This window comes from Dendrobates tinctorius, unplaced genomic scaffold (assembly GCF_039654945.1).
Source record: "Dendrobates tinctorius isolate UK_male_01 unplaced genomic scaffold, ASM3965494v1 ptg000163l, whole genome shotgun sequence".
In the NCBI taxonomy this organism is placed as follows: domain Eukaryota; kingdom Metazoa; phylum Chordata; class Amphibia; order Anura; family Dendrobatidae; genus Dendrobates; species Dendrobates tinctorius.
In genome coordinates this window covers 8,386,391-8,406,517 of record NW_027361830.1, presented here as the reverse complement: position 1 = coordinate 8,406,517, position 20,127 = coordinate 8,386,391, and the positions used below count along the sequence as shown (strand labels likewise).

General features: G+C 41.0%; 1 protein-coding gene and 1 long non-coding RNA gene across 2 annotated transcripts in view; one reads left to right on the top strand and one right to left on the bottom strand.

Annotated features, from left to right (window-relative positions):
* Positions 1-8,682, top strand: part of ZCCHC2 (zinc finger CCHC-type containing 2) — a 54,794-nt gene extending 46,112 nt beyond the window's left edge. The window contains exons 10-14 of the mRNA XM_073550184.1: positions 1,173-1,225; positions 2,486-2,571; positions 4,438-4,566; positions 4,922-6,403; positions 6,934-8,682. Of these exons, the coding sequence (XP_073406285.1) occupies positions 1,173-1,225; positions 2,486-2,571; positions 4,438-4,566; positions 4,922-6,403; positions 6,934-6,995 (1,812 nt within the window). The 3' untranslated portion in view covers positions 6,996-8,682. The remainder of the gene's footprint in view (positions 1-1,172; positions 1,226-2,485; positions 2,572-4,437; positions 4,567-4,921; positions 6,404-6,933) is intronic.
* Positions 8,683-9,179: 497 nt separating this feature from the next.
* Positions 9,180-19,311, bottom strand: LOC141052872 (uncharacterized). The gene is made up of 3 exons (XR_012220910.1): positions 19,020-19,311; positions 17,156-17,260; positions 9,180-10,332 (listed from the first exon to the last, which is right to left on the bottom strand). It is a non-coding gene; the product is annotated as an uncharacterized lncRNA (long non-coding RNA).
* Between the last annotated feature and the right edge of the window lie 816 nt (positions 19,312-20,127).

Here is a 20,127-nt window from a genome sequence, read left to right as displayed (position 1 = left end):
ATTTTGGGACCCACTTTGCAATTAGCTTCTTCATGTCCAAATGTTCATGGATAATTACACATTCACAGGAAATACCCATGATATCTGCTATTGCTTTAGCTGAAATTCGACGATTCTCCAGTATGAGGTTGTGCACAGCATCGACGATCTCTGGAACAACCACTCTCGGTTGTCCAGAACATTCCTCATCATTGGTGCTGAAGTGGCCCGGTTTAAATTTGGCAACCCAGTTCTTAACTGTAGAATATGAAGGGCATTGATCCCCCAATGTCTTCAACATAAAACCATGAATATCCTTTGCGGACTTTCCTTGCAGAAACAAGAATTGTATCACTCCTCTGCTCTCATTTGCTGTGAGTATCACATTAGACTCCACCATTTTGTTTTCCCGTGTGCGTAGAACACTGATGCCATAAGCTAAACCACTAAATTCTGAAAACATATCAGACCCACAAGGCTTTCATTTGATGTAACATTCGTTACCATAGAAACAAAGATCACAAAGCCAAAGACTTATCAGCAGCACCTCATATTGCAATAATTTATTGGATATGATCGTAATGACAATTTAGACGCACTGCAGTACATCTTGTCTGAAGCGCAGCTCCATCTTGCTGGTTGTGTTAATTCACAGAACAGCAGGTATTGGCACACAGAAATCTCACATGACTTGTACCTAGTCATTTGGTGATCCGGAGATCAACGCTAGGTGTGTAGCTAGTGGTGAATGGATGCTGGGTCCAATATTGTTTGCTGGAAAATGTCCATGTACATGCCTATTCTCTAGTTTTCATCAAACTCGTACACCTATAACTGATTACTAGTATGAATTTTATTTTCTGTAGCAAGATACGCATGCTATGTCACAGGTCATACACCATAGCAAGACTGAGCCCAGAAACAACACATGAGGTAGTTATACTGCAAAGTCACTTCTAGGTAAAGATTTCAAAGGGTTTTAAAATAAGATGTCTGCTTTTTTTTTTTTTTTTTTGGTGCTTCATCAAAAGCGCATTATAGAATGCTGTAGATAAGCCCTGAAAGACAGTGGACGTAACTCGTATCGGTCAAACCTCGTGGCAGGTTCCCTTTAAGAGTAAATCCTAATTTGTTAGATGTTTTGCGAACATACTCTAGTAATGTTTTAAAAAAAATTTTTTTTTCTACAATAGAGACCATTGGATAAACAATGTTTACTTCCAAAAGGACGGGAGACTTCGGATCGGTAAGAATGGCTACCTAATCTATTGTTTAGTCGCTTTTCTGGTTTTAAAGTGTTAAGGCACTATATGTAAGCCAGTGTATGAGTCACTGGTATTTTATGAAAAATATTCAGAATTGAGAGTCCTCAGTGGTTGATAACCTTTTAATGGCTAACTGAAAAGATGGTAACACATTGCAAGCTTTCGAGACTACTCGGGTCTCTTCATCAGGCATAGACTAATACAAAATCTGAGGAGTCACATATTTATGCACAATACAGCACAGAAAAAATGCAATAGATGAGACAAGTGACGTGAAGCCGAACTATGATTATGGGAGAGGGAGAAACATAAATATTGGACCTGTTCATAGATAAGGAGTCCGGATGTTTTATTGTCCTCTGATTGGGGTCTCCTAATGTGTTGTGATGCCCCCACAAGGTCTTAGGAGCAAATTCCTTAATTGATGTAAAAAGACATAAATCCATGCGACACATTCATTCCAGCATTGAGAGTATCAAAGGTCGTCATAAATTTATACTCAGACTCTTCTCTCTCTGAGATGTGAAGTTACCTTTCAATACAGTAATTTCATATCCCTGGTGCTGTGGTCCATCATACAAAAATGTTTTGCCACAGGTAGATCCATTCTTTTTTCTATCATTGTGTGACTGAGTATTTTATGGTTTCTTTTCCTTGCTTTTACATCAGTTGTGGTTATTTAGCTGACAGATCTAGCATTAATATATACTGTACCATTAAATATGATAAACTGATTCTGTTACCAGTAGAGATGAGCGCATTTGTTCGGATTTTGGCCCCAAATGTGATTTTGACATATTCGAGCCATATTCGAACACCATTCATATCAAATGTATGTCTTATGATCGGTTCCGAACCTACTCGGTAATTTCTACTCCCATTGACTCTAATGAAGTTCGGCTGTGTTCGACAAATATTGCAAAAACAATATTCGATTCTGATCGTATTCGGAGCCAAATCCAAACCAATTCGCTCATCTCTAGTTACCAGGTGCGCTGAAAAGCTGACAAGTGGGCACTTGGCACCTGATTCTCACTTTTCAGGCTGCAGATTTTTTTTTTTGTTTTTTTTCTTTTTCATTGAACATGAAGTACTTCCTCGAACTACACTGCTGTTTTAGTAGTACATGGGAAACTACAGGAATCTTTTTATACACTGTAATGTTTGGTTGGGCTTTTCATTCGAAAATGTATATAGTAACTCTGGTAACCCTTATCTTGTTGCTGGTATTCTCTCTGCAGAATTGCACAGAAGCCAAATGGCCTGTCAGTATACAAAGCAAATGGAGTAAATCCACCACCAAACCTGAGGACTCTGACTGGGAAAGGTGATTATTACACCCAAGTCTTGCAATGTCTGCATGTTGTGTGTTTTGTACATTAGGGCTTTTTGTTTTATTTATTCACCTTGGCAGAAATTAACTGTTTGTGAGGCCTGTTACTGAGTTTGTATTTGCATAGATATTAGTAGCATGTGAATTGCACCCTCCCGTAATGTTTCATTTGTAGCGTAACACAATCTACATCAGTGGTCCTGAAAATCCCAATAGTGTATAGTGTGGGTGCTTAGTGACATTCCAGGCATTGGTACAAAGCATATAGGACAAAGGCATACATTTATTGTGACTTTTTTTACTTCATTTTCTGCAAAGTGGGAAGTCTGATTTGCATCTATAACACTAAGGACTATACTGCACCTCCAATGTATCATTAATATGTATCTATATCTACACTCTTTTTTTAACATTCACCTGTTATCTTTGTAAACATGTCAATTTACTGAATTGAAATTTGAAGAAGCAACTAGAAATTTTAATATATATATATATATATATATATATATATATATATATATATATATATATATATATAAATATATATATATATTTATTATTTTTTATATATATATATATATATTTATTATTATATATATATATATATATATATATATAAAATATAATAAATATATATAAAATATATATATATATATAAAAAATAATAAATATATATATTAATAAAAATATATATATATATATATATATTATTTTTTATATATATATATATATTTATATTATTTTTTATATATATATATTTTATTTTTTTTATATATATATTTATTATATATTTATTATATATTTTATATTTATTATATATATATATATATATATATATATATATATATATATAATATTTTTTTTTTTTTTTTTTTTTTCAACTATTAGGCTAAGTGCACACGTATCGGAACTCTCGCGGAAATTACCGCGAGAATTCTGGAATTCCAGTCCGCGGGAAAATCGCATTTTAAATTCCCGCGGAAAAACTAGCATGTTGCAAGCGTAATTAGCTTGCAAAATGTTAGCGTTTTCCAAGCGATCTGTAGCATCGCTTGGAGAACTGATTGACAGGATGGTCACACTCGTCAAACATAGTGTTTGACGAGTGTGACCAACTTTTTACTACTGAGGCTGCCTATGCAGCATCAGTAGTAAAAGATAGAATGTAAAAAAAAAAAAAAAAAAAAATGGTGTTATTCTTACCTTCCGACGTGCCGCGCTGCCGTTCCCAGTAATCCTTTGCGAAAATGCCCGCGATGACGTCAGTTCTCGCGGGATCGCGATGTCTCGCGGTAATTTGCGATGACGTCGCGCGAATTACTGCGAGACTTCGCGATCCCGAGAGAACGGACGCCATCGTGGGCATTTTCGCAAAGGACTACTGGGAACGAGAGCGTGAAGAGAAGCGGGAAGACTGCGCGGGACGTCGGAGGGTGAGAATAACAATATTTTTTATTTTATAATTCTATTTTTTACAGGGATATGGTACCCAAAGCCCGGAGGACAGTCCCCGTCCCCCCCCCCCCCCCCCTCGGACCGTGGGTACCATCTGCAAATGTTCTGCTTACTTTCCGCATGGTGTGCACAGCCACATGCGGGAAGTAAGCGGAACAATGCATTCCTATGGGTGCGGGATCGCCGCGATTCCGCAAACTAATGAGCATGCTGCGGTTTTTACCGCGAAGCGATTCCGCCGCGGTAAAAACCGCAGCATTAGTACAGCATTGCGGAATCCCATAGGAATGCATGGGATGCTTATTTTTCGCCACGTGTGAACTCAGCCTTACATTATTTTTCTTCCATTCTGGACTTTTAGACGAGACCATGCGTGGGGAAAAAATCATTTTGTCTTACTTTTAGGTTCCGTGTTAGAATTTGCGACTGGGCACGAAACTTGTGGAGAAACCTCTTCGGAGAGTTACAGTTCCCCACCTAGCCCGAGCCATAGCAGGAGAGAAAGCTTTGAGAGTGAAGAAGAGAAAGACAGAGGTCGGCATTTAGTTGGTGGTTGGCTCCCATAATAAAAGAATACTTGTTTTTTGTTGTAAAATGTGGAGTTGTACACTAGAACAGGATGCAGATAAGCAGACCCTTAAGTATGGTAACTAGTATGCTGTAGATTAAATCTTTTACATATTGTGTAATCGGGATGATGCCTCAAACGCTGCTTTTAATTATATTGCTTACGGGGTACAAAGGAGGGGTTTAAGAGAACCTTTCATCTATGTTTTATTATATTACCCATAAAAATGTAAACTTTTATAAATAGAAATTATACTTCCTTGAGGTGATTTTTTTTTTTTTTTTTTTTTTTTTTTAATTTTTTTTTTCGCCCCCTCTGCAGATACAGACAGTAACTCGGAAGACTCTGCCAAACATATTTCTGGTTTCACAACATTTAGAGCAGTTAAAGCTTCCACTGCCAAATTGTCTAAGCACCTTAACAATGAAGATGGTACTACTGATACAGTGAACAATCCCAAATTCCCACATTTTCATCTTTTGCCTCCATTGCATTGTGTGATGCCAAGTGGTGCAGATAAAGTGGAACATGGCCTACCATCAGCCATACCCTCAGATGGAAAGACTCTTGGTATGCTTGTCAGTCCTGTATCCATGTCTCCTGTGAAAGAATTATTTCACCAGAATTCTTCTGGACTTGTGGCTCCACCTCCAGGTTCTGTTGCAGGAGAATCTGAAAAATGCATGGACTTGATGGCTTCTCCTCTGCCTGTTCCTTCCACTTTTCTTCCTCGTAATTATCAACCCAGCAACCCCGCTATGCATATCCCAGTTCATAGAATGAAATTACCTTCTCAGGGGCCAACAGCAAACTGTACAGTTAACGGAACGGCACAGACTAGTTTGGGCATAGGGGCTGCCAGTACTAGTTTTATATCCATTCACAGTTCAAGTGGGTTTGCAGCCTCCCCAGTGACTTCATCAGACCATCTAGCTAAACCCATTTCACAAATAGCAAGCCTTAATCAGGTCGCAAGTCACCTGGATGGAAGCGTCGGAGCAAAGCCTACAGCTACAAAGATAAAATTGCATCTCCCAACCACAAACTTGCCCACAGCACCTGCACCGATTCCTTTTGCTCTCTCTGCACCAACCCTAGCAAGTGGTATGGTGCCATCCCCAAATACTAATGTGCTGAATGCTTCAGCAACTGTTGCTGCCACTCAAGTAGTTAGTGGTGGCATAGGTCAGTTACAGTCAATTCCTCCCACAGTTCCTACCCATAGCCCTGGACCAGCACCCAGTCCAAGTCCTGCATTAACTCACAGTACTGCACAGAGTGATAGCACTTCTTTCATTAGTGCTGCAGTTGGTAATACTAGCACAAATGGGGCACTCCCACCTCCTCAGCAAGTAGGACAAGGAGCTTGTGGGTCTTGCGGACGTCGATGTGGATGTGGAAATAGTGGAGGAATACCTTTTGGCAGTTTCTACTATCCTAACCCGATCACTGGACAGATGTATACCAGAGTTCCTCCACTTTTTATTCCATCGCTTTGCAATAACACCTACCTCAGCCAAGCACACCAGAGCAATGGGACACAATACCCTATCTTCTTTCATCAGGCTCCTTACTCTAATGGACTGATGCATGACCCTGTGCTTGGGGGTCAAGCCAATTATGGAATGCAACAGATGGCAAATTTTGGTAGGATGTTCTCAATGTATCCAGCTACAAATGTAGTGGGCAATTCTAATGGATCTGTGACTAAGAAAAATGGGAATATATCCTGCTATAACTGTGGGGTAAATGGCCATTATGCTATGGACTGTAAACAGCCACCAATGGATGCCAGTCAGCAAGGTAATCGTGATAGTTCCCAGAGGACATGTTACTAACTGTCTTGTCTTTCCTTTCCTCCGCGTGATGGCTGTGATTCAGCTGTGTGTTTGTGTGAATGTGTATTGCTCTCGCACCTGTCTGCAATGGTGTGCCGATCTGCTCAGATCTGTCACTATATTTTGTATTGATAACCCTGTTAAAAAGAAATGTGTAAATTCCCACGTCTTGGTGTTTTGTGCCTAGTCATCAACTCTTGTGCCTATGTAACTCTTTATCCATGTCTATTAAAAGGCATACGTACAATGTTGGCCTTCTTTAGCCAACAGAAGAAATGAAGAGCAGAATTAGATGGGAGCCCCCAAATTACAAAGTATTCAATGTAGCAGCGTACATGCTGTGTTTATGGGGCTGTACAGTAAGCGTTTGTCCGATATTTGGATTCTCCATTTTTTTGAAAAAGTGCCTTTCTGTTGTGCTTCTTTGTCCACGTTTAATTATTTTTGTTGAACTATAATGCTTCATTGACTCAGTAGTTTTCTTTCCTGTTTTAGGCACTTTCAGGCTGAGGTATCCTCATATTCCCCCTAATGATTCTTTGGATTCTGCAGACTGAAACCAATTCACATAAAATAAATAAGTCACACAAAATAGAAATGTACTTCGTCTCCACGTCTAATGTTATGGTACCGAAGTTTTGCTATCCTTTTCATTGGGGAGCTAATTTCTCGCCATTGCTTTGCCATGAAATGTGAGCTCTGAACTTGAAGACCGGAAGCTGCCATGATGAAGAGTGGCTATATAACTTGGCCTGGATAATCTGCTCTATAGGATCCTGAAGATTAGACTAAGAAAATACTTTGATTCTAAACTATAAATATTGCAGAACACTTGACAGCATTTATTCGTTTAATGGATCTGGGAACGTTATGCAATTTTGTATTTTCGCCATGAATATGTCTGTAGATACATTCTGCACTGTAGGTCCAACAACTTCAACTGTTCGAAGTAAACTGAGAATCTGTTCTGTTCATTTACCTTGGAAATGTCAATGTTTGCAAGCGATTGTGCATTAGGTGAAAAAAAAAAAAGTCTATACAAAGTGCAGATATTTATTGGGATGAATCTGTGTGCTTCTAATTTGAGTTGATGTTTGACTTGGATTATGTCTCAAAAGCTTGCATACCTCTTGAGTCACTACTCCTGTCTTCTTCCATTTTTATATTTTTTGCTAATAAGCTGGTTTCTGAAATGTTATCAGTGTAGGAAAAACCTATTTTTTATTTTTTTCATTTAAGCTTGTCTGACTGATGGATTTACACTATTGTGTTAAGGCTTCACCATTTGGTTTTGGGTTTTCATCAGACCAGAGAGTCAGTGTTTTTGCAAGTCACACACCCAGTTCTAAATTATTTACACTCAGGATGTATGACAGTATTTAAGTCTAAAAGCCTTTACTGGGTAATTTTAGGAATATTTTTGCTCCTAGAAGTATAGAATCATTACTAGTTTTTTCGAGTTTACCACTAAGTGTGATGCATAATGTGAAAGTCTGAAACTTGTCTTCTTGACTAATGCTGCTGTGTTTTTGCCAACATATGCACTACAGTCTTCTGGATAATGTTTATACCTTTGTGCACTGAGGTTATCTAGAAGTTATGGCAGCAGTCACTTACCAGCATTGTATGTCGGTATTGCGTTTTTTGTTTTGTTGCATTCCTATCATTTACTGGGAGGATATTCTTTAAAATGCTTTTTACATAGGTGAAGTATATTTTTACGTCCGGTATAACTAAGCATGTAAAAACATTTGCAAACCTACATATATTGTCACAGCCCATGACCTAGAAAAACAGATGTACAGTTGCTTCCAGACCAATTGCAATACTTGAAAGAAGTATCATCTATGTAAAACGCCTTTTTGTCCTTCCCAGCTAATGGAGGTTTTTTTTTTTTTCTGTCTATAAAAATAAAGCATCAGATGATGTATGAGAACAGTGTTTAGTTACTAGTTCATATAAAGCTTTAATTTAAGAGAAAATCTTATTTTAAACTAGATATTTTTGGATATGATTGAACACAAAGAAGGTAGTATAAAACTTGGCGAGATAAGAGGATTCTACAATACTGTACTGTAAGAGCGAGGCATTGCCTTCTTGTATGTTTACCATATACTTTGATATTTCAACTGTTATGTATTGGAAAGGTTACCTATATTTCTAGAAAAGATTTTGGATTTTATGCAAAATTATTTCCTTGAATTAACAGCAATAAACACAAAAGGGGGGGAAAAAAACAGCAAAGCAATGTGTGTTGTTTCTTTATTTACTTTAGCATGAAAATTTATATGCTTGTCTTACAGTCAGAGAAAACCTGGTACTTTATTATTCAAACCAGCCGACAAATAACTTGCCCTGTAGTTGTCAGTACATGTGAATAGCCCTACAAAACTGTGAAGGAATACTTCAAATGTTGTAACCTAAAGAGGTTTACCCCTAAATATTATCACCTTATATTTTACACTACTGTCCATAGTACTTTTACAAATCCACTCAGCGGCATATGAAACAGAAGTTGGCTCCGCATGTGAATAGGCAATAATAAGTAATACAAGTGCGTTTAAAATGTGTTGTGTCCTTATTAGACAGTTGAAGTATTTCCAGCTCTAATTTCACACCCCTGCCAGTGACACAGGTAGAATTTTTTACAGATCACCTCACAAGGAGAGTGTGTTTGGTTCAAGCTCTTCCTTCTTTGAAGAAATGAGGAGGTCCCCCAAGAGTGAAGCACAGAGGCAATATTTCATCTGCATAAAATATTAACTTTTATTCAAAGACCATTGGTAAAACAGTGATAGTTATTGTAATAAAACAGATGTATAATGGTACTTTTGGCACACAGTGCTTGGCTTTCAAATGTCTTAAAGATTTTTTTTTTTTTTTTTTTTTTTTTTTTATGAAAAGAATAGGACTGGGAGAGGTTAGGGGGAAAGAATGAATGTATTTTACATCTAATGTGAAAAGACAGTTGGCATGTTATCCGGTGCAATTTACCAAATGTTTTATAGCAGTTGCTGTTACCAACTTCATAGTCTAACTTCCGAATCCTCAATTTCCCTGACTCCACAGCTCTGCCTCACTACTGAGCATGTACATAAAGTGCAGCACACATTAATCTCAACTAAAATCCCAGATCCTTACTTAGATCAGGAACAGACATTTATAGGACTTTTTTTTTTTTTTTTCCCAAATGTATTATATTTTAGGAGTCTGTCCATTTTATACCAACTCCACCAAAATAGACAGACTCCACAGCCCTGTAGCCAAGGTATCTAACTTTCCAGGAAGGCATTATTCCCACATGATACTCATTTAGAAAATTCCTCTAGTTTCCAACTTTGGTTGAGCTTGGCGGTATAAAAGATCAGGTTAAGTCTAGGTTCATATTGCGTTTAACCAGCCCGTTCCACGCATAGCGTTGACGGTCTCGTTAAACGGTATAGCATAACGCAATCTCGTTAGACTATACCTGCTAGCGCAGATGATTCATCTGCGCTAGCTGTGACGGAGCCTCAGACGCTGCAGCTTGTGTCCGAGGCTCTGTCACTGAATGATGGCATATCGCAAACTCATACCGCTTTACGGCATGCGTCGCGATGCATCCGATAATGGGGATCAATGGCAGCGTTAACGGACTGCGTTACACCGTGTTATGTCGCGGTGTAACGCAGTCCGGCTAACACTGCCGTAACGCAATGTGATCCCGGCCTAATTTATTTCATTGCCTGTTAAGTGGTAGTAAGGATTTTGTTCCAGGTAAATGTTGGACAACTTGTTTGTCATGAGTTTCAAGTCCTTTGAGCCTCTAGTAACAAAATTGCAGGATCAGTCCACTTCTGCCCAACTTTGTTTTGCCATTAATGCTTCTTCCAGACATAGCCTTTGCAGCTTCTCCTGTTTAAATAACCATGACTAAAGTTCATTATTCAACACATGAAATTAAAAAATTCAACCATCAAACTTCTAGTTGAATAAATCTAAGTAAAGTGGTTATTCTGTTTCAAAAAACATTTCTCCATACAAAATAAATGATAACACTTATTTCCATGTCAGCCCTCCTGATAGCACTATGGAGGTCATCTTTCTTATCCTTGCTTAGACAGGAAACACGAGGTTAAAAGGAAAGTCCTACCTCCACCGCTCAGTGTTTTTTCCTGTCCTTGTGAGGGATAGGAATGACGAGAGAAGACCTGATTGCACCTGGACAGACTAAGCAGGATCGGGGGTCCAACTTCTTCCTTCCCTCTGTCAAACGATCTGTAGTAGCCACCCCCTGATCAAGCACTGCTCCCAGTTTGCGAGCCTCTTCCCTCCCATGGGGGTCTATCGCTCCGGCACGCTGAAGATTGAGAAGGACACTTCCAGTATCGTCATTATGGCCGGACAGCTTGTATTCTACGGTGGAACGCAGGAAGAGATTGCAGGGAAACCTGGATGGTGCCTCATCAGATCCGATATTGTATAAATGCACTACCGTTTGTATTGCTGCCCTACTGTATGCTCAGCATGGAAGATTTAGGCAAGACAGTGGCTACAGCTGAACAGGTCCAGGGGCACGTGAGAAAGTGGTATGGAATATGCCCATTGACAGTCCCATCCTCCACAGAAAACACACAGTATATACTCTATTTTAGGGGGGAACATCCACCTCTACAGCACCTTAAAGAGAGCAGGGAAGTGTGCAAGTGAGATGCGCTATCTGCATCGTCAAGTTGCCCGATAACACAGCTATGTGAGCTGCAGTTTCAAAGTCATAAGGGAGGAGCAGTCATCTCTGCTAACGGATATGAGATATATCATCAGGGAAGAAGTCCAGGCCTCTATTTCAGCTTACTCTATCCGCATGCTTTGCAGCCTGAGTCCCAGGGTGGTCCTCATGCCAAGATGGGAGATGGAACTAAGGCCCGAGGAAGGCACTCCTGCGGGTCTGATGGGAGAAACAGCTACAGACCCTCCAGAGGAGGGGAAGAAATACCTCTTCGCACCTGAGGGTATGGATGAGCTCCGTGCAGTTAGGAGTACCATGCAGGTGAAGGAAACCCAGAGATCTCACTCTATACAGGAGGGGATGTTTGGCAGCCTGAGATTCCAGAGACAGTCTTCCCTACAAACCACCAAATCCGCACCATGATCATGGAAGAGTGGGAAGATGCTGAAAAAAGGTTCATTATTCCCCGAGATTTTAGACTTAGTCTCCCCTTTGACCTGGAGGACATTAAGCCCTGAGAAGACGTTCTGAAAATCGACACCCCCCCATAGTCAAGGTGGCAAAAAAAAATGATCCCTTTCGAAGATTCATCAAGTTTCAACGAACCTATAGATAGGAAAACAGATGGTCTCCTTAAAAGTCGCAAGATCCATGCACCTGTGGATCGACAACCTAGAGGAACAGTTAGAGGACAAAACTCCCAGGAAGGGTATCCTAATGTCCCTCCCGCTGCTTAACCTGGCTACGATGTTCATAGTGGACGCATCTGCAGAGTCAGATTTGCTGCCAGGAACAGTGCTTTATTAAATGCTGTTTGGGTAAAGATGTGGTCTGGGGATACACGAACTAAAGATAAACTGTTCCATTGCCTTCTCAGGTTCTAGAGTGTTCAACCCGGTTCTAGACGAAATTCTACAGAAGGCATCTGACAAAGGGGTTCTCAGAGGATAGGCCTAAAAAATACCAGCCCTTTTGTAGACCCAAACCCTCCCAGAGATCAAGCTACAAAAGGAAGGGAAAATTGGGCAGGTGGAGCTACCCCAAAGGAGGTAGGGGCTCTATCTTTGGCTCAGGCACGGGGTCAGGAAAGCAATGACGCCATGAGAGTGGGAGGACGACTAAGGTCATCTGGAAGGTTGGCAGGAGATTTGAAAAAAAAAAATTGGGTGCTAGGAGTAATCTCTTCAGGTTACAGGATAGAGTTTACCAGCCCCCACCAGAAAGGTTCGTCCTAACAAACTCCCAGCCCCCGACCGCCACCTTCCCCATGTGGTCAGACATTATTATTACTGTGCATTTATATTGCGCCATTTATTCCATGGCGCTTTACATGTGAAAAGGGGAAATATAATAAACATGTGTAAGACAAGGGCCACACAAGTACATAAGGAGAGGGGACTCTCAGACTACAGGGACATTCAGGATGTTCTAAAAATCGGAGCTATAGCCCCAGTTCCCTGAGTAAGAAAGATTCAGGGGCCACTATTCGAGCCTCTTCGGTCATAAAACCCACCAGGGAGAGCCGCACGATAATAAATTTAAAGTCCCTGAACCACTGGGCAAGACACAGTAGATTCAAGATGGAGTCGATGAAGTCCACAATTCCCCTGATAGACAAGGATGCAGTGATGTGCACCCTGGATTTAAAGACTGCGTATTATCACGTTCCCATCCATACCTGCTGTCAACAGTACCTGAAGTTTGGATTGAAGATCCAAAATCAGGTGCATCATTACTAGTTCTGTTGCCTTCCCTAGCCTCAGCACCTTGAGTATTCACAAAGCTAGTGGCAGAGGTAGTGGCCTATGTGAAGTTAGACATTGTGATAGCCCCCTACTTAGACGACTTCCTAATTATAGCCAGCACCAGAAGACAGCTTATGGAGCATTTCCAAGTCTCTGTCCTCATGCTTCAAAATCTGGGCTGGGTGATAAATTGGGACAAATTTCTTAGTCCAGAAACCAGGAAGAAATTCCTGGGGGGTTCTCCTAGACTCCTCTAAGAATGTTTTTCTACCTGCGGAAAAGCAGGCCTCAATAGGGGATAAGATCTGTCAATTTTCAGAGAACCGTTGCTCCATCAGAGAGATAGTGAGGATCCTGGGAGTAATGATGTTTTGCATCCCTTGTGTGTGGTGGTCAGTTCCATTCACCAGGTATCCAGGAGGCCATTTTATTAGCCTGGTACAGATGTCAACTATACCTAGATGTCATATTGCCCCTCTCAGTGAAAAAAAAAACTCCTTATCTGGTGGACTGTTCCAGAAAACCTCCAGATGGGAGTCTCCTGGATCCTCTCCCCCTAGGTTGGGGTGGTCATCTGGAAGGAATATTCTTCCAGGGAACATGGACTTCGACAGTCCGGGCCAGGTACTCAAACTACAGGGAGCGGTATGGGAGGTCCTGGGCCAGTGCTAGATGATAGTCAAAAACAGGCATGTAAGGATCCTGTCGGAAAACATGATTGTAGCTTTTCAAAGCCATCAGGTGGGTTTGTAACTAATAAGTCATGTCAGACTAATTTAATTTCCTTCTATGACGGTATTACTGATTGGGTGGATCAAGGAAATGCTGTAGATATAGTATATCTTGACTTCAGCAAAGCATTTGACAAAGTCTCTCATACAATCCTTATTGAAAAAATGACTAAGTATGGAATGGACAAGGCAACTGTTAGGTGGATTCATAACTGGCTTAGTGATCGGACCCAAAGAGTGGTCGTAAATGGCTGCACATCCAGTTGGAAGAATGTCTCAAGTGGGGTACCACAGGGCTCTGTCCTGGGCCCTGTATTGTTCAACATCTTTATCAACGATTTAGATGAAGGAATTGAGGGTAAACTGATTAAATTTGCTGATGACACAAAGCTAGGAGGGATAGCTAATACTAGAGAAGAGAGAGAGGATTCAAAAAGATTTAAATAAACTGGAGAAGTGGGCAGCAACTAACAATGGTTTTTAACAGGGAGAAATGCAAAGTACTACATCTGGGCAATAAAAATGAAAAAAGCATATATAGAATGGGAGGAATAGGGCTAAGTGACAGCACATGTGAAAAAGACTTGGGTATACTAATAGATCACAGACTGAATATGAGTCAACAGTGTGATGCAGCAGCAAAAAAGGCAAATGCAATTCTAGGATGTATTAACAGAAGCATACAGTCTAGATCACGTGAAGTAATTATTTCCCTCTACTCCTGTTTGGTCAGACCTCATCTGGAATATTGTGTCCAATTTTGGGCACCACATTTTAAAAAAGACATCAACAAACTGGAGCAAGTTCAGAAAAGAGCGACCAGAATGGTGACCGGTCTGCAAACCCTGTCTTATGAGGAAAGGTTGCAGAATTTGGGAATGTTTAGTTTGCAAAAGAGAAGACTGAGAGGAGACTTAATAGCTGTCTACAAATATCTAAAGGGCTGTCACATTGTAGAAGGATCAACTTTATTCTCATTTGCACAAGGAAAGACTAGAAGCAATGGGATGAAGCTGAATGGGAGGAGACACAGATTAGATATTAGAAAAAACTTTTTGACAGTTAGAGTGATCAATGAGTGGAACAGGCTGCCACGAGAAGTGGTGAGTTCTCCTTCAATGGAAGTCTTCAAACAGAGGCTGGACAGACATCTAACTGGGATGATTTAGCGAATCCTGCTTTGAGCAGGGGGTTGGACCAGATGGCCCAGGAGGTCCCTTCCAACTCTACGATTCTATGATCCCACGAATAGTCCTTTTCACAGCCAGAGAGAATGTGTAGGTCAGAAGACTATGTTCATTAAATCCCCTAGACAGTCTCACAGGGATCGATCCGTTATCCCAGACCTGGAGCAAAGAACTGGCCAACACCTTCCCTCCGCTCCCCTTAATTCCAAGAGTGCTGAGAAAGGTGTTGAGAGGAAAGGGCAAAAATAATACTAATAGTGCCCTTCTGTCCAAGAAGGAGTTGGTTTCCCCTGTTGAGGAAGATGTCAGTGGGAGAGGGAAGATCAGACAGCCAGGCTGCACCTTTCAGCATGGAATCCTGAAATGCAGGTCCTAAGAGTATTGTCTGAATAGGTAATATCTAATATTCAGGCAAGTAGAAAACCAGTAACATTGGCTATAAATAAAAACATTTGGAGATGTTTCTGTACAGAGTGAAGGGAATCCTTGGTAGATACGGCACATCCAGATATACCAAGAATCCTGGATTTCCTGCAGGCAGGATTCAACAAGGGATTAAGTCCAAGTACCTCGAGGGTCTAAATTTCGGCCTTAAGCGTATTTTTTTATTCTCCTCTAGCTACCCACCCCTGGATAGTTAGATTTTCCAGAGCTGTCCAGAGATTGAAGCCCTTGGTGAGGAAATCCATCCCACGAGACTTGAACCTGATACTCAATGCGCTATGCAAACATCCATACGAGCCGGTGAGTGGCGTAAACACTAGCAGGCTTTTGTTTAAGACTGCTTTTCTGGTGGCTATTACATCAGCCAAGAGGATAGGAGAGCTACAGGCTCTGTCTATCAGGGATCCATATCTTCAGATCTTTAAGGACCGAATAGTCTTCAGGTTTGACCCGGCTTTCCTCCCCAAAGTTGTGTCTGTCACAAATATGAATCAGGGAAATGGGAGGTTGTCCTACGTATTTTTTGCCACCATCCTAAAAATAATAAGGTGCAAGCTTTCCACACTTTAGATGTAAGACATTACCTGAAAGCTACCAGGTATTAGAGACAGGACTCCAAATTGTCCAGTATGGGGGAATTAATAGGGGTAAGAAAACAGCCAAATCTACAGCAAGGTGGATCAGATTCACAATAGGGTTGACTTATGAGGCAGAAGGAAAACCAGCCCCATGGACGTTAAAAGCCCATTCGACCAGAACCGTATCCACTTCATGGGCAGAAAGAGGGGGCGCTTCAGTGGATCAGAATTGTAGGGCCACAACATGGTTCAGCCTAAGCACCTTTTCTAGACACTACCAATTAGACGTAGTCTCAGGACATGTTGCCTTCGGTAGGAAGGTTCTTCAGGCAGTGGTCCCACCCTAATGCCATGTACTTTGGTATTCTCCATAGTGCTGTCAGGAGGGATGACCTGGAAAACGGTAATTAGACCTATCTTTAATTGTATTTCCAGGATTCCATCCTGACAGCATGGTTAGTTCCCTCCCATTGGAAAAATTCTACAGGGTGGGCCACTTATATGGCTACACCTAAATTAAACGGGAATGGTTGGTGACCCAGATCGGCACGCTGAATTTTCAGAATGGACGAAACAAAAATTGTAACAGGACCCTCAGTTTACACAGAACATTATGTTCAGTGATGAGGCAAACGTTTTTTGGGTGGGCCATTTATATGGATACACCTAAATAAAATGGGAATGGTGACAGTTTTCTTGCATAGGGTGTCTTGCATTGAAATCTGCTGCAATTAACCAGGTACTGCATTCACCAAACATCAACACAAATTCTATCTGCTCGTCATGTGTTAACCTCTGAGACATGTCAATGGCTTTAAACAAAGAGAAACTTGTAAATAACTCATGAAAGAATAAAGTTACGTTAAAACCAAGCACACCATTGTTTTTTCTTATGGAATTCTCCATAAGTTTGATGTGTCACAAAAACCTTTTCCCATTGAAAAAAATAAAGTTAGATCCAAAATGGCCGCCATGGTCACCACCCATCTTGAAAAGTTTTCCCCCCTCCCATATACTAATGTGCCACAAACAGGAAGATGATATCACCAACCATTCCCATTTTTTTTAGGAGTATCCAAATAAATGGCCCACCCTGTATACTTATGTGACTTAACTTTTGAATAAAGAATGTTTAATAAAATTTGTTGCATCCATCCTGGTGTGGTACTTGGAAAACACACTGAGGGGTGGAGGTGGGACGGTCCTTTTAACCTCTCGTGTGTTTCCTGTTCCAGCAAGGATAAGAAGGTCGACCTCCATAGTGCTGTCAGGATGGACTCCTGGAAATACAATTACCAGAGGTCTAATTACCGTTTTTACTCACCGTCCCCAGGTTCAGTCTGTATCTCCGCTGTTGCCCTCATCTTTGTTGATTGGCTGCAGCCATGCAACACAGTCCAGGGCAGTAATTAGAGACATACAGTTGGATCTGTAGAACGCAAGAAAAAAATACAAAAACCTGAGCTTTAAAGTTAAGAGCTTGTAGGAAAACCTTTCTGAAAGGGGATAGTCGCTTTAAATATAAAATCTGTCCTAAACAATATTGCTCAAAATATTTCAAACACTCAATTATTCCTTACCCTTAAATATCAAAGAAATTATTCTACTTAAAGTTTCGTACCATAAATCCAATTTAAGGCTTTATTCATACATCAGTAATTATTAATTAGTATTTCATCAGTGTTTGTATTCCAAAACCAGGAGCATCTGCAAACCACAGGGCAAGTGACAATCTGTTAGTTTTTCCTCTTAAGTTTCAATCCTGGTTTTGTCAGATGCAAAAATACGGACGTGTGAATAAGCCCTAAAATGGATTGCCAATATGCATGAAGATGTACTTATCATAGACTCTATTTCCTACCATCATCCTAAATTATTTTATATTTCCACATCTGCACAGATAAGCTTCATGTGAACAAAGGTACTTGTTGCTTGTGTAAAAGGTGATATTTCTGCACTTTCAGAATTTCACTTTATAAAATACAGTTGATTTATTGCATTTTTGTTTACACCACCACTGTTATAAAGGGTTTTTTTTTCTTATCAATACAAAGCAAATTACTTGTTGGCTGGATATCCCTGGTAAGAGAGATACCAGCTCCCAAAAAGACATAGTCCTCATGTTGGTAAGTCACACTTTGAACACATTAATTACATTTTCTGCAGGATAGCTTCTTAATGTAGTATTGCTTGTAGTCCAACTAACAGGATAGTCTCTTGTGTGAACTGAGCATTAGTATGCATGCCCAACTATTCACTTCTGTGGGCCTATAGAAGTGATATGCACACATGCTCAACTCTTTATTCAATTTAAGCCATAATATTTCATTTTGGAATTAAAGGCAGCTGCAGACGTGAGATCAGGGCCGTATTTGCCACTAGGGCGCCAAGATGGGGCGGTGGCACGTGAGCAAAGTTTTTCTTTTGTCTGGGGGGTCGGCCCCCCCACCACAGTCTGCCGGCTGCTGCAGGGGTCTCTGTGATGCAGGAGGAGCGCTACAAGTGACAGCAGCACTGCACACACACACACACATCCAACAGAGGAGAGAAGTATGGCTGGGGGGGATGCAGCCTTGTCTGCTGCTGAGGACCCCAGCTGTGACCCCCAGGACAGGAGCTCCAACCTGTCTGTCCTGATTAACCCTTCAAGTACCGCAGGGTTTAGTCTCTATGTTTGGGGGTCTGTAGTGATCCGTGACATCATCCTGGGGACATGCGGCTTTTATAGAGGGAGGAATATGAGATGCGTTACTGACGTGCGTTTTCTATTATTTTTTTCATTTTTACAATGTTTCTAATTTTTTCCCCTCAAAACGTGCCACCCTCCCCATCCCTGAGCATCCGGGGGCCACAGCGCCGTGTTTGTGTGTTTTAGTTTTTTGCCTACGTTTTACTAAATCTACATTTTAAGTAACTTTATTACTGTTATAGCCGAAAACCCATCGAAGACCTGAGGATACCAGGGCTGTGGAGTCCGTAAGCCAAACCTCCGACTCCTCAATGTCCCTGACTCCAACTCTGACTCCCTCATACATGGCTCATGTTTACGTTTAAAGCAAACCTGTCACCTTTTTTGGCCGCTATAAGATGTGGCCACCGCCTTTCAGGGCTTATCCACAGCATTCTATAATGCTGTAAATCCCTAGTCCAACCTGAAAGATAAGAAAAATAAGTTTTATTATACTCACCCAGGGGGGCCATCTGGTGCTGTCCGGTCCGATGGCTGTTGCAGGTCCGGGTCCAGCGCCTCCCATCTTCTTAGGAAAAGATAAAACTGGGGAAAGAAAGAGCGCAATAGGGTCTTATCTGGGTAACAGATGAAATAAATTCAAAAGAATCTCACCTTTTCCAGGAAGGATAAAAGCATGTAGGTCAATGTCAGCCTGCTGCACGCCCGAGGTTCACGTCCGTGACCACAGAGAGAAATCCTTTTGGATAAATTATTTAGGCTTACTTGTGCGCTGCTGAGACCAGGATAAAGTCACCACATGTGAAACTTTTTAACTCTTTATTCCCAACGCGTTTCGAAGTGGAAAATCACTTCTTCATCAGGGGATGACATAGAGTCTATGTCATCCCCTGATGAAGAAGTGATTTTCCACTTCGAAACGCGTTGGGAATAAAGAGTTAAAAAGTTTCTCATGTGGTGACTTTATCCTGGTCTCAGCAGCGCACAAGTAAGCCTAAATAATTTATCCAAAAGGATCTTCTTAGGAAAAGGATAGAATAGATGGTTTACATACAGTAAATACATACAGAATAGGTAGATATAGAGATGTGTGTCAAATACAATTAGTATAGTATGTGTGCAAATTACTGTACTTGTATTTAAATAAAAGATGATTTTGGTGAAAAAAATGGCGTGGGCTCCCACGCAATTTTTCAAACCAGACAGGGAAAGCCAGCGACTGGAGGCTGATGTTTATAGCCTGGGAAGCGGGTAATACCCATGAATCTTATCAGGCTATGAATATCAGCCCGCAGCTGTATATTTAGCCTTTACTGGCTATTAAAATAGGGGGGCCCAAAAAAAAAATGACGTGGGGTCCCCCTATAATTAATAACCAGAAAAAGCTATGCAGACAGCTGCGGGCTGATATTCATAGCCTAGGAAGGGGCCATGGATATTGGCCACCCCCTGGCTACAAACACCAGCTCTCAGCTACCTCAGAAATGGGGCATCACTAAGATGCGCCAATTCCGGCACTTAGCCTCTCTCTTCCCACTTGCCCTGTAGCGGTGGCAAGTGGGGTAACAGTTGTGGGGTTGATGTCACCTTTGTATTGTAAGGTGACA